At 37.8% G+C, this 15,282-nt stretch overlaps 1 protein-coding gene across 5 annotated transcripts; it reads left to right on the forward strand.

Moving 5' to 3' along the window:
• The first annotated feature begins 67 nt into the window (after positions 1 to 67).
• Positions 68 to 12,259, forward strand: PGAP4 (post-GPI attachment to proteins GalNAc transferase 4). Of its 5 annotated transcripts, XM_072424922.1 has the most exons (4): positions 124 to 210; positions 979 to 1,096; positions 2,000 to 2,314; positions 9,103 to 12,259. In XM_072424922.1, exon 4 carries the CDS (start codon positions 9,274 to 9,276, stop codon positions 10,486 to 10,488), a length of 1,215 nt encoding a protein of 404 aa, XP_072281023.1. In that variant the 5' UTR covers positions 124 to 210; positions 979 to 1,096; positions 2,000 to 2,314; positions 9,103 to 9,273; the 3' UTR covers positions 10,489 to 12,259. The 5 variants fall into 5 exon arrangements, with proteins under 5 accessions (XP_072281022.1, XP_072281023.1, XP_072281024.1 ...); XM_072424923.1 differs by lacking the exon at positions 124 to 210 and having other exon boundaries at positions 220 to 1,096; positions 2,188 to 2,314; XM_072424921.1 differs by lacking the exons at positions 979 to 1,096; positions 2,000 to 2,314 and having other exon boundaries at positions 68 to 210.
• Positions 12,260 to 15,282: the final 3,023 nt, after the last annotated feature.

Consider the following 15,282-nt stretch of genomic DNA (forward strand, 5'->3'; position numbering starts at 1 on the left):
TCCGCCCTCTTACTGGTGACGTTAACCGAAGCGTACCTATTGGGTAGTCTGTAGGACAGGCGGAAGCTGCTTCTATTCGCTGGACTGAGCAAGCGGCCATGTTGGAGGAGGAAAAGATTTTAGTTGTTTCATGGCAGTGATACCTGGAACAACATGTCACAGGGTGACGCTTATTATTACAAGAGGAGAGATGCATTAAGGTGATGCGAGGTAAGACATTGTGTTATCATAGCTTAGTGGGTATTAGAAAGTATAGAATAATACCTCATATTGTATTATTACCATTATGAACAGACAGAGGGACATTGGGCTGAGTGGGTATTATATAAGTTTGAAAGTACAAGGAGTTCCCCACCAAGGTTTATGCTCTAATGATTGAAAATTAACAACCTCCTGTTGTGTTTAAATATTTGTTAAAAACAGTAAAACTATTTACTCCTTTTTTTACTCCTAGTTTGCTGCATGACATTTCTGTAATCTTATAAGATGCTTTTCATAGGTATTGATTTTTGTTTTTAGGATGTTTCCCTTCTCTACTCTCTTTTTATCTGGAAAACAAAATGTAAAGCTTTAATAAAAAAATGTTGTTTAGAAAAGAATACAACATTTTATCACATAGATAATAAAAAATGTATGTAATGTAACATTATAATAACTTAAACGTACCTAAACTCAGAATTTTCACTTTACATAAAAGGGTAGACAATCCTTTTATGTAAGTAAAAATGATTTTGTTTTTTGCAACACCCTTAAAAAAAAAAAAAAAAAAAAAAAAAAAAAAGATGCAGCACTGCTACCCAATTCTCGATTGCCTAGGCAATTCAGAATAAATGAGAACGCAGAGCCTCCAGGGATACCTACTCAGGCATGCGCAGAAGGAGCTTTTTTGTCAAAAGCATGCGCAGTTGCGCAGTGAGATCAGCAAGTTTTTTTTACTATCTACATCACCCGATCTCGCGCCTGGGTCGGGTGACGTAGGAAGAAGCCGTAAGAAGAGGAGAAGATGGCGGCGCCCGGCCTGAAAACGGATGGTGGGACGACCCAGGACCTGATAGAAGAAACCTCCGGATGGATCGGACTGTCCTTCAAATTGAAGGTAAGTGTATTTTTGTTGTTATGGGGGATACTTTTGAGTTTAGTTCCTCTTAGTTATTATTATAGCAGCACAAGAAAAAACTTTGAAATGCAAAGCTATTTATTAGGTAGAAACAGAATTATGTGTACATTGTGCTAAAATGTAGTTCACAAGACCTAGGAGACAAAATAAACAATATGGAGAAAAGAGCCAGAGAGAGGTAGGAAGATCCAGAAACTGTAAAGAATACACTAGTAGAATCAAAACACAGGAAGCAGCATTGTGATGGTTACAGACCCATAAATGGAATTTTTATACAATGAGGTGTCACCACTTCTGTAAACGAGGACTACATTTTGAAGAAAGCTGTCCAAGTCTCTTCAAATAAAATTACATTTTTTGATTACAGAGGAACTATAAAAAACAGCATTTTGTAATGAAATCTGGATTTTACATAAATTGGAGACATTATTGTTATTCCATGGACTAGCCACTGGTTTAGCTGCAAAAAAGTACATAACCTACTTTTCAGATTTGGGTGTAGTCAACCATTCAATCATTTGTCGCTGAAATCTATCATGAAACATTGTTTCCATCTACAATAATTGAACATGTGTACGCTGCCTAAGATCATATGATTCTAAACACAAAATTTGGTATTGTAATAATATATTTACAATACCAAAATAAAGGAAGGAGTGTCCCTACTATACTTTATCTTTACCAGCATAATGAGGAGGAATTTCTCGAGAATTTAGATAATAAGCCTAAATAAGGCTCTTAGGTGTGTTAACACCTAAGACTTTTGACGTTGGAAAGGATCTTTCACGTTCCAGCACTGCTCTGCTCCATTGGGAGGGGAGGGGGCGGGTAAACAAGCGAGCGGCACCCCGATGTGCTCTCTCCCCTTTACTTGCATTGCAGTCCTGCATCATTCATGGATCTGCCAGGACGAGCCCTGAAGACAAGATCAGATTGCAGATAAGAGGATATTTTCACTGATCTGAAGTGCAAGATAAGTTAAAATCATCACATTTTTTTACTTTACATAAAGGGGGAAAACCCGTTTATATGAGGAAAAAAATGTGTTTCTTTTAACTGTTTTTTGACAGTTGAAGAGGAGACCCTTTCCCTTCTTTCTTTACCACCACAGCAAGATCCGGTGACATAAAAGGAAGAAGATGGTTCTTGCCAGGACAAAGGATGCATTAGCGTCGCAAAGGGATTCTACCTGTAAAGGTAATTGATACTATTTTTTTGTGATATTTCCACTTTAAGTTTAATTTCCCATTTGGCAACATTCTTTAGTATGGACCATCTTTATCTTGGGTAAGATTATAATAAAACAAGATCAGAGAGGTTATAGGAAGGAAGTACCTCCAACCCATAATGGAACTATTAGAATCTTTATTTAGAATATTCGACCTCAGAAGATTAATTTGTAAAAAGCTTTAGTTAAAGTGTTTGGGGTAAGTCTTGTAAATATTTATAACCTATTGAGGGGAATTTGTATTTTTAAAAAAAAGGGACTTGGAGTTCTAAAGGGCACAACACGGTTGCCCAATCTTGTACTTCCGCTTTGTTGGTAGGGTCACCTAGCATAGGTATAGAACTAAGTGACTATGCCCCAGTAATAAATGACATTCTAGTTTCGCTGATAGTTTATCTGTAAATAGATTAAAATTATGTTCCAAATGGCCCGAAAGTGTTGCTAAATAGTAATCTTTTAGGTCCAGATATCCCGAATACCTAGCTTGCTTGGTTTTTGATAAAATTGTGTTTTGTTTGTTTTTTTTTTTAATATTCTTTAATCTTTTTATTGGAGGCAAGACAAGATATAACAAACACAGTAAAAAAACATTACAAGCAGGGTATACCATACAATCAGTTACAAAAAAAAAGAAAAAAACGGATGTAGTAGGCCACAAAAACCTAGCGTGAATAACATAAAAGCATCCTGCATCCAAAAGAAAATAAACAGAAGTGTATTACAGCAGATATAAAGTACATCCTAATAAAATGACTTTGCCCCTTAATTTTTAATTTGGGACAAAAAATTTTTTTGGGACAGAACCAAGTCCCAAAACTAAGGTATACCCCAAGGAATTGGTGGACTGTTCTCTCCTCCTTCCCAGAAATTGAAATAAAAAAATAAAATTTTTACCCCCTTCAGAAAACCATGCGTCCTTATATCAGGCAAATCTATAATTAACTGCTCCCAAAGCTCTCCTGTCATACCAGATCGTGTGGCGAAAGGTTTCTATAATATTCATCTGGGATGGAGATAGTTAGTGCTGTAGATATTGCATCTACGTTCCAAAGAACTTTTGTGGTTGTGTGTCTGTGTTTGGTAGCTTCAGTTTTGTCAATCAATATAAGGGTTCGCAAATAATTGGTACAGTGCGTTAATGTGAGGGGGGGGGGGGGAGGTTCCATCAATTGCTTTAGTATAGCTTTTTTAGCTGCCAGCAAACAAAGATTGTCAATCTTAGACAAGAAGCATCACTTAGGGAGGGTTCTCTTGTGAAAAAAGTGCTAAATGAGGTGACAAAAATGGGCATTTCCAGTAACCTGAGTATTATGTTGAAAAACTGATTTCCAAAAATCACTTATCGCTGGGCAATCCCATAACAAATGTTCTAAGGGAGCAAGTGTAAAAGTACACTTGGGGCAAGCCACTATCCTTAGAGCCACCACATTAGAACGAAACTGTAGATTGAACGCATAATATGCCCTATGAATAATATTAAATTGGAGCTCTCGCCACACCTCACTAATAATGGACTTCCTAACAATGGACCAACTAGCCTCCAATAGTTCTAACGTACCAGAATAAGGACATTGTAATAAATCAGCCCATTTGGCCACAAAATATACCCTGGATTCTACCCCTGTAGTGGCTTCCAACAATAGTAAATAGATATATGATATCGAATGTCTAGATGTAGGTGGGCCCAGCATTCGCCCTAAAGAAAAAGGTATAGGCGGTATTGAATAGGTGCCCTGCCCTGAGAAAAAAACAGATTTGACCTGTAGATAATACAGTTTTGGGTGGGGAGGGCAAATTTAGCTCGAAGGATATCAAAAGATATTAGGCTGTTTGTGTCATCTAACAAATCACTCAGCTTTGTAATACCTCGCCTTTCCCATAATTTTTCATGCGTTATATTGCAACCCCTGACAAAAACTAGGTGACAAATGCAATGGTGTCATAGCGGTAAAGCTTTGCCAATAGCGACACAGCTTTTTAGTCTGTGGCCATGCCAACAAAGTATCCTGCAGAAGCAAATTGGTACGTACAGTGCGTGGTATGCTAGCATATGGGGCATATGGGCCAAACAACGACCAAGGTCACACCAGTAAAGATTCCAGCTTGACCACTGCATAAAAAGATGTATTGTGCCTCCAGTCCTTTACATATCCAAGCCAACAAGCTAGGTTTATATTGAACAAGTTTGGATCTAGCTATCCGAGTGGTCTTACACTGCTACAGAAAAGCTGTAAAGGCAGCTTTCAATTTCTGAATATCAGAATGTCTCAACAAAAAGGGCGGTGTTTGCATGGGATATAATAAACGCGCAAAGCTAATCATTTTAGATAAGCGACACCGCCCCATCAGAGATAAAGGTAGAGATTTCCAGCTCTGTAATTCTGCCAACATCTTGGTAATGATAGGAGTATAATTCAATTTATACATATCAGGAACTTGCTTTGTGACCTGAACTCCCAAATAGGTAAAAGCATGTTTGACTAATTTCAAATGGACAGTAGATCAACAGGCAACGTAGGATGAAGATACAAAAATTCACTTTTAGTATAGTTTATACGAAAGCCAGAAAAAGGTCCAAAAAGTGGTCTATGTCGCAGTATTATAGGTAAATCTTTTTCAGGGTTCCCCAGAAACAGCATTACATCATCAGCAAACATGGCTAATTTGACTTTCTTGTTTTGAATAGTTATCCCTGTAAATAAATTTGGATCACGAAAAGATCTCGCCAGTGGCTCAATGGCCAAATTGAACAAGGTCTACTTATCTGAGGACAGATAAGTAGAACTTGAATACATATCATTATATAAAGTGGTCAAGCTAGGGGTAACTTGGTCCACCAATATCTTGAAAAAGTCGTCCGGTAAGCCATCCAGTCTTGGGGCCTTGAAATTAGCTGACTGCTTGATCACAGATGTAACTTCCTCAGATGTAATAGGAGAATTAAGGCAATATATTTCTTCTTCTGACACGTGGCAATTTCAACCGATCTAAAAATGCCTGACCCAGTGCAATATCACTTGTGATGTATAAAGATTTTGATAGTAGGAAGAAAAAAGCAGCGATATCACGAGGTAAGTGTTGGACAGAGCCAGTAGCATTTTAAACACTTGTAACTCTTGGAGGTGTTCGAAAACCTTTAGCTAGATTGGCAAGTAGTCGGCCTGACTTGTCGCCAAGTCTAAAAAATTCTGCTGATTTTATAAGCACAGATAATAGTATCATACTGATGCAACCAGAAATCACAAAGCAAACTTAGTTTGGAGCCATTCTTCCCTGTCGTTTGCTAATAAAGATTCTTTAAATTTCAAAAAAGCCTGACGGGCCTGGGTACTGGTTTCTATATATTTAGCTAATAATTTCTTTTTTTGCGAAAACACACGGGCCATAACTATGTCCCTCAGAAGTTCCTTGGCTGTATCTAAGTATTACTGAGGTGTATTTTGGTGGGCGGCATTGTGAAACTCAAAATCTAGCCACCTGTGCTTCAGGTGTTGTTGAAATTGCTCATCTTTGGCTAGAAAGGCTGGGAAGCACCAGGTGAAATCGGTCTGGTGCAAATACTCTCAGTTAAATACAAAAGGACTGGGGCGTGATCCGAAATAACGATGGGATGAATAGTAACTGTCTCCAATTTTAGTAGTAGGTCAGGGTATAGTCTCTGTCCAGAGGGTGCAAATGCCTCCAGGAGTCAGACTCATTGCTTAAAGGAACAATTGAAAAGAAGAATCATTTGACACATTAGACCCCTGCCTTGACGGAGGTAGATATTGTGCTAGCAGTATTATTAAAATCGCCCGCCAACAACATGGGAATTGCTAGAAGATTTTGAACAACTGTAAGAAGGTTATCATAAAATAGTCCATTATCCTGATTGGGACCATATACTGCCAACAACGTATTAGGGCATTAGGCATTAGCCGGAAATTGCAAGGTTAACGAAGCCCATCTGGCATCCGAAGGGTCACAAGACTTGATAGATATGGTATATTGGAGCCTTTTATGTAGCAATATTACACCCAAACGTCTGCCATGAGCAGAAGCAACCCAGACCTCACCAACCCAAGTTTTTGTCAACAAATGAAACAAAGATGACTGTAGATGCGTCTTTCGGAGGATCACAATAGCAGCTTGTAATTTTTTTAGGTGCCTGAGAACCATAAAGCGTTTTGAGGGGAGCGTAATCCTTTAATATTCCAATGAACAATTTTCATTAAAGGAGGCAAAAATGAAAAAGGAGTAGAGAACCGCAGGTAGATCAACTCGTTGCTTGAGGCCATCCCAGCCGTGTGGCCTCAGAAAAATATAACTGCCACCAAATGGGGGCAACTGTATTGGGTGAGGAGTGGACAGTCTTTCCACTAATTTAGTACCACATTGCATAACCAGGGTATGCTGAAACCCAGAACAAATTAACAACAAACATAACAACAAAAAGATTATAGCAAAACTCACTTGCGCTTGACTTCCTTTTTTCCCAGTGAGGAAATACTTAAAAATTGAGGAAAAATAACCCTGGGCAGGTTACACTGCTGAAAAAAAACTTGTTGCCAGACATGTAGAACCATGGGCAAAAAAGAATACATTCTTAGAAGTTAAGATGTGTGCAAAGGTGGACAACAGGCTCCCTCTATTGGACAAAGAAAAAAAAAATTCCTTCTTTCTTTTTCTTGTTTTCACTTCTTGTGCCATGTATACTTAAGAGAAATCTCAGTCCTGTTACATTTATGGCGGGAGGTGAACATTATGAGGAGGCAACAGGAGAAGAATGAGTGGAACGTGACTTACGCTCCCTGTCTGATTTTGAATGGTCGACGTCTTCCAGCGAAACTACAAAATCCATAGCCTGTTGTGGATCTTTAAAAGAATGGGCTTCTTTATCAGCTGTGAATATTTTAAATACTGCTTGGTACATGAGGGAAAATCTTAACCCCTTAGATATCAGTTGTTTGCAAACTTGTGAAAAAGCTTGTCTTTCCTTTGTCATTTAAGCCACATAATCTGAAAAAAAGAATTTACTTTAGTATCGTCAACAGTGACGTTTTCATGTGACTGATCAGCTCTCAGCAAATGGACTTTGTCAGGAAAGTGGAGATAATCTACAATAATGGGTCTTGGAAAGGGCCTATTGTGTTGCATTGGTCCCAGCCTGTGAGCTCCGGAAGGCCCGGAGGTAAATTTGTTTTATTCTAAGCTTTTTGTTTTGCCATATCTGTTAATATTAAAATGTCATCCGCTTCAAGTAGAATAATACTAATATGGAAATAATTCCTTATCTTTATAACTTTTATGGCTGGTTTTAAATGGATAGTTTGAGTCAAAGTTTCCAAGACAAGGGAGAAATATATTGGGGATAATGGATATCCTCATCTTGTTATGTTGGTAATTGAAAAGGGATAGACCGCATAGTGGTAGGAATGTAGAGCCATAACAGCTTTAATTATGAATCTGTGAAATCCAAATTTTAACAGAAGAGATTGCAAATATCTCCAATGCTCCATGTCTAGTGCTAGGAAAATAGTGGGGATTCTTTTAGACCCTGCATATCTGAAAACTTTAATCTAGTAATCTCTGGTGCCTGCCTTCCCCTAATAAATCATACTTGGTCAGGGATAAGAAATTAAGTAATCAGTTGCATCGCTATAGCTTAAGCATACAGTATATCCTAGGATCTATCTTTATTAAAGAGATGGGTTCGAAGTTTTGTGGTCCAACAGGGTTCTTTCCTGGGTTTGGAATTGGAATCAAAAGGGCTTGAAGCATCTCAGATGGTAGAGAGTCATCTACCATCACAGTATCGTGAATTATTACTACTAACTGTGGCATAAGAGTTTGAGTAAAAGTCTGAAAATGCTACAGAAAAAAAAAATTAGTACTTGGGAGTTTAAAACAGTTTTGCTTATCTTATTATCACAATGCTAATCTACATCAATATTTATTTATGCTTTTAGGGCTTGTTCAGACAACAGGCAGTAACAGTGGTTCCTGGGTGACTCTCGAAATTTGGCATCTTGCCATCTTCTCCATTCGCTGAGCTGATTGTTAATGTTTTACAGCGGACAGTACTGAAATGCTTGCTATTATCCCAAGTTCGTTCCTTTTGCATGCCACGCATGAGGCACTACATGTACAACTGCGGGCACAGTTTGTGCAGGAGCGACAGCCTCGCCACCCATTTGAACTACCCCCTAGTCATTAACATTTACTACGCTATTTAAAACTAAAAAAAAGTTTTGGCTTTTTGTACATTTTACTCCTTTCTCTGGAAAGAATGTATTCTAGTTTTGAAAGGGTAAAAACAAGCACACAGCTGCAAATGCAGTTTTAAGCTTTTTTTTTTTTTTTTGTACAGCATACTTCTAGCAGCGTTGTTAACGTTTTCCTAAGAGCCCCTCAATACTCAATACTAGTTTTTTACATTTCTTTTGTTGTGTTGAGTTCTAGCACTTCTGCTAGCCTGTAACAATAACTCAGAGCTTTATGCTTAGTCCGCTAAAGCAGAAGGCAGGGAAAACATTCATTTCTAAAACCATTACCTGTCACCTCCCCAATACTATTACATAGGGAGATTGTTCATGCCCTTTTGCAATGAAAAAAAAAAACTTGATCGGGTTCTATTTTTGCTGTGTTGCAGTAAAGATGTTTTAATTTACTTCCTGTCCCTTTGATACACTAGGAAGCGAGAGAAGATCTTTCTAATGGAGATGTGTTTTATGTTGATTTTTGTATTTATTTATTTTATTTTATTTTATTTTTTCAGGATGCTTCAGACCCTGAGCAAACGAATGCTGAACTTGTATCTCATCCAACTCAAACCTAACATAGTGAAGGATGACCATTTTATGGGCTGCAGTTCTAAGCAGGAAGAATCCTGATAAAATGGAATTTGGAATGTGATGGACTTAAAAAGCACTGGGTCTTTAAAACAGTCATGCGTCTCTCAGCTGTTTTCAGGTCCACTTGCCTACACTTCATACTTCTCCTTGCACTCACTTTATTTCTGGCCCCCATTTGTTTCCGCAATTTCCTCTACTCCCCCTTGTTTTCACGACAACTTAATCTTCAGCGTCTGAGTCGAGAGTTTCTATATAAAAATCTTAAGGATGGTTCTGACGCCTTGCAGCACTTCCATCAAATCCTCGCTATGTCTAGTGCCTTTCCTCCTAATACATCCACCCCTTGTGGCCATAGGCCAGTGGGGGGTCTTCACCCATCAGGTGTAAGCGGTTCCACTACATTGGTTGTCACCATAATCACAACAAGGCGCCGGCTTGAATATCATTACCTTCTACAGGTGGCACGTGGATTTCTTGACCGGGTGTCTGAGTGTGGTCAAGACTGCTCTACATTTCAGGTCTTAATTTGTAACGTTGATCCACTTCCTGAGGACCACTCTGATGCCTGTCTCCTGTCCCAATTTTTGCCAATGGTGGCACGTTATCAGAGCAAGCACCTGGACACAGCCCCTAACCGATTTGAACAGGAAAAGCAGGATTACTCCTTCTGCCTTTCACGCACGTTAGAGACGTACAACCCAGAATATGTGTTACTGGTAGAGGATGATGCGGTCCCTTTGAAAGATATTTTTAATGTATTCTTCCATTTGGTTCAGGTACGCTTCCCACATGAGCCTTTAGGGGGCGGCCTATATGTCAAATTTTACCACCCAGAAAGACTTCAAGGTTACATTAATCCGGAGCCCATGCGTATTCTGGAGTGGATTGGTCTAGGAGGGCTAGCAGGTATGGTCCTTACCTGGGTGTATACTGTTGCCTTGCGCCAACAGAACTTTCGCTGGTCTGTGTTTGTGGTATTTTTCATTTACACCATGCTACTTGCAGAACTAGCAGGGCGCCATTACCTACTGGAACTGCGGAGAATTTCTCCAGCTCTTTACAACATTGTGCCTGTCACAGAGTGCTGCACACCGGCTATGCTGTTTTCTGAGACGTCTGCCAGAAGGACTCTATCCTACTTGGAGGAAATACAGTGCAAGCCTGGTTACGCCAAGGATATTGCCTTGTACCAAGAGCTCAAAAAAAGAGGGGAGTTGGCTTGGGCACTGGAGCCCAATATGGTGAAACACATTGGAATGTTTTCAACACTTAGAGGATCTTATGAAGGAGAAGAACCTCAGCTGCTATAATATTTCTGGTGTTCTCTCCAGCCCTTTTTAGTCGTGTCCACGACATGACACTTTTTAGTAGTCATCCATCTGTCAGACAGCCACTCGGGCTGGGATTTATTTTAGGGAGCGTTGTCAATGAGTCAAGTTGGCAGACTGTCAGCCCTGCTAACAGAGCATGGGAGCATGGGATCTCTACTATTGTAATTTTTTACTTTTTATCTTTTCCACTCCAGACCCTCTGGGCAGAACTAAGAGGCTCCTGCCTGTAACCGAATGTTTGTTTGTTTGTTCTTTACATGGAGCTGTTATTTTTCTGGAAGGGATGGTCACTAAAAATCAGACCATTAAGGCCATGTTCAGACCTACTTCTTAAAACCATGGCATGTAACTGCTCCTGGATGACTACTCTGCACAGCTAGGCATTCAGGATTACAAGAACGCTTGTGTTTGCAAAGGCCTGTACAGGCATTTATAGGCATTTCTTCTGGATATTTAAACACTTGAAAAAGCGGGTGTCTGGGTGTCTGTTTTTCGATTCAGCAAGGACAATGGAACAATTCCCTTTTAAAACGCCTATAAACGTTTAGACAGCAAAGTGACCATACAAGATGCATGGAGCTTCTGAACAACCTAAAGCCTGCACAAAAACCAGACCCATTTGTTTTCATTTAGATTTTTTTTCAAAATGCAATTTCAAGATTTTGAAGGCTGTAAAATCACTTACAAAAGCCTGGAAAAACGAAGGTCTGAACATAGGCTATGTGCTGCAGGGCCCTGGTGTTAGTGTAGGTTTCCTGTGTAAGTCATCGTTTACAGTAGCATTTTTGCTTTTGGTTTTACTTCTTAAAACTTCTTGCAAAAATAGTTAACATTGAAACAAATGGTTCAAATACTTTTCTTTTTTTTTTTTTTTTTTTTTTGAAGGCTAGGCTAGAAAAGGGGGGAACGTTGCTCCATATATATTTATATATATTTTTTACTACCAATATGAACTAAGCCTAAATTATTACACTATAATACAAGAGTTTGCACGCTTTACGAGCATAGGACACTAGAAAGCTGGTTCACCATACAGGGGCACTGGACTTTTGAGACATAAGACATAATGCAGATGATGGAAAATGAGACATAATAGAGACCGGTATTAGAAAGTGGGAACATAGGGGGTCAGTGGAGAGATGACAAAATCATAAGTTACTGGATACCTATGGCACAAAGTCTGGGAACACGAAATTTGTTGTTTTTCCCTGCATTGACCACCCAACTACAGTTCTCCCAGTAAAATACTGTATTTTTGTAATAGAAATTGTACAAATATGTGGTCCATATAGACTTTATTTCATGTTTTGCACTAGAAGGAAAATCCCTTAACTTAAGAAAGTTTTCCACTTTCTTAAGGAAAACCTGAGAGGTGTCTTCTTGGAAAAGAAACGGACATAACCTGTTATGATATGCAATCTAAAGCAAATGCTTTTCCCCTTGCTTTTTGAGCACTTACACTGAGAGAATTTCCTGAAAAGTTGGGGAAATCTTCCATCCCCTCAGCTGCTTAGAAGTAATAATGTGTGAGGCAAAGCAAATCACCTTATTGCCTTATTGTAAAAATGAGAACAACTTTTTCATAACCGTTGATGTGCAATGTCTTAACTTTTTGTATTGTTTTTGAAAATGTGTAATATTTGCCTGTGTATTGCTTTTTTTCAGAAAAATTTACACTGGATTAAAATCTAAATGTACTAAAGCAAAACTGCATCCAAATGAAATAAAATTAAGGAACCCTGTTACCAAACCTAATGTCTTATTGGTATACCTATCAATGCTAGATTTAAAATACTACCTTTTGCTTAGCAATCCTGAGCCCTGATTTTCTTTGATGTGAAAAAATGCACTTTAAAAGACCTTCACACCTTCCAGTGCTTTCTTCTTTTTTTTTTTTTTTTTTTTTTTTTAAGATCTCAATATTTTCTTTATTAAAGGACCAATTGTAAATTTGCATAATAGGAGGAGAATTGCATTTCCAGTTTCTTGTGAAAAATAGTTTGGCCAAAAGTAGGATTTGAATAACCAGAATAACTATATTCAATAGGTGAGAACAAAAATTGTCAGGTCGGGAAGATAAAACTTACCACAGGTCATCCTGGTTATGTGCCAAACCTCATAATTTGATATGTCAAAAAAGAATGGTAGGGAATGGAAGGGAAGCAGAAAGGAGGCTTTTATGACACTAAATTTGTACAGATAAAACGAATTACTTTTATTATAAATTAAAATAGATACAATTACATATAGACAAAAAAAATTGTATAAAAAAAGTAACCTTTCTTACAGCGTTCAAGATGAATGCAATATCAGATCAAGAACTAATACCTCATAAACAGATGGTATTTGTATTTTACAATGGTATTCAAGTTTCCAGATTCACATTTTAAGTCTTGTTCCCAATGCGTTTCGCCTGTTTTGGCTTCATCGGGATATATTGAGGCTTTCAGAACTGAAATACAAATGTCAAAGAATGATACCTGTCTCCAAATATTCTATCCTAATCAAGTCAATTAAAAAAAAAAAAAAAGTAATTCCCACCAGATAGAAATAATGATTTGATAATGTAGTATTGTTACCCTATTTGACAAGGTGTGTGCATGTTGTTACAAGGTATAAAGTATATATAATTATTTACATCCAAAACAGACACAACATATTGTCATTTATAGGATATGGCTTCCAAATATGTTGGAAAATCTATAATGAATTTGTTTGATGTAGCGTAATTTTTTTCTCTATCACTTATTAGTGATAATAAATTGTTGACGACTTACAGGTATGTGTCTGGTGTCCCCGTATGACAAAAATGATGGAGTATTGAAATGGTAACCTCTACTAGCTGCGTTACTGTAATATCTAGTAGGAAAGAGGTGTTTATAGGTTATCATGATGGTTATAAAATCAAATAAGGTGGATAAATTAAAGACTTTTGAAAAGTAGCGGTAGAGCATACTTCCACCTAGGGGAATCGGCAAGTTGGTCACATCATTGGTTGTTCAGAAACCAGAAGATGATACTATAGTCCAAAAATTAGATATTATGCCCAGATAATAGCAAAAAGATCAGATCTGAGCATGTAAGCTACTTAAAGGATGTCTCTGGGTTGGTAACTGGGGATAAAGAAAAGTCAGATTTAATAAACACTTTTTTTAGCTTTGTGTACACAAAGGAAAATGGCAGAGCTCAAAGTCCAAACTCATAATAGCAATGTTACTGCCTTAAACAGTTCACAATGGCTCAAAATTGATATGATTGAGAAACATTTGGGCAAAATTAAGGTTGACAAAGCACCAGGACCCAATGGATTACCCAATGTCCTCAAAGAGCTGAGCTCAGTTATTTCAAAGCCATTATTTCTAAATTTTAGAGACTCTCTAATCACTGGCATGGTACCAATGGATTGGCATAAGGCCAATGTGGTTCCTATCTTCAAAAAGGGAGCAAAGGCATTACCAAGTAACTACAGACTGGTTAGTTTAACGTCCATAGTTGGAAAGGTCATAGAGCGTATGATAAAGAACCACATAGAGAAGTTTCTGCTAGAAAATATTATAAGTGATAGTCGGCATGGCTTCAAGAAAGACCGAAGTTGTCAAATAGATTTACTCTTTTTATGAGGAAGTAACTCAACAGGTAGACAGTGGAGTAGCAGTTAATATAATGTACTTGGACTTTGCTAAAGCATTTTTTTGCCTTCCTTTTGTCCAGTTCTTTTAGGGGGTCTCCAAACGGACCATCAGAGATGAGACAGTAGATCAGGATTAGGAAGATTTATTGTTGCAACAGAGAAAATCAAATGCTTAGCTGTTAAAGCAAACAGGTTCTAACTAAAACCAGGAAATGCATCAATCTGTATAGGCATACAGAATCACTCTTGTATAGGAGGGCTTAAGGCGGTATTTAATTGTCATTAAGCAAATTGTTCAATAACCTAATCCGAAGTCCATATAGGCTTAAAATTTCACAAACAGTTAATGGGGTGGATAAACCACGTGTCTAGCACTTTTGGCACAGAAATGACTGTCCACCATCTTGGATTCCTATTCAAACTGGTTCTAACCGTGAGGGTCTCATATCAGCCTTCAAGACCATTCTGTGTTCAGCTTTTCAGGATCATTCCGCTGATTGTTTCTGTTGCAGGTGCTGCTCTCTGAAAACAAACAAAGCGGTAACTATTCTTCATAGAACCAGAGTATATTGTATATGCTATATACAGACCCCCTATATTTTTCTCTCACTCTGGACCAGCTTTGTCTTATAGGGTTTTATATCTGGGATATGTTTATTTCCCTACTGGTTGAACTTGATGGCCTTTTTTATTTTATTTTTTCCAACCTAACCTACTATGTACTATGTAAGATGTTTAGGTGTATCTCTTACCTCCAGTACTCCTCAAGAACTATTATCACATGAACTACACAAATATTTTCAAAGTATTATATGTATTAGTATTATTAAGAAATAACAAATTAAAAAATTAGAGTGTTGACCATAATGAAACCTTATAGTATTCAATAAAGTAATGTTTACTTGCATTGATATATCTTGCGGGGTACATAAAGCCTATTGCTAATTAGGCTTACTTAAAAAAAAAAAAAAAAAAAAAAAAAAAGTTAAGGAAGGAGAAGTGGAGTGAGCTGAATAAGGATCTAAAGGGAACAGATTAAGATACCAATACCAATAGGTTTTAGTAGTGAGTTGTATATAAATTAACTTTAGACAAAAAGTTGTATGTCAGTTCAGGCAAATGGTCCTGTACAGTTCTGTAGC

This window comes from Pyxicephalus adspersus, chromosome 10, assembly GCF_032062135.1.
Source record: "Pyxicephalus adspersus chromosome 10, UCB_Pads_2.0, whole genome shotgun sequence".
Classification (NCBI taxonomy): Eukaryota; Metazoa; Chordata; class Amphibia; order Anura; family Pyxicephalidae; genus Pyxicephalus; species Pyxicephalus adspersus.

Bases quoted from the DNA above. Each gene is read 5' to 3' on its own strand.
- PGAP4 (XM_072424921.1), top strand. From the start codon at position 9,274: ATGCGTCTCTCAGCTGTTTTCAGGTCCACTTGCCTACACTTCATACTT.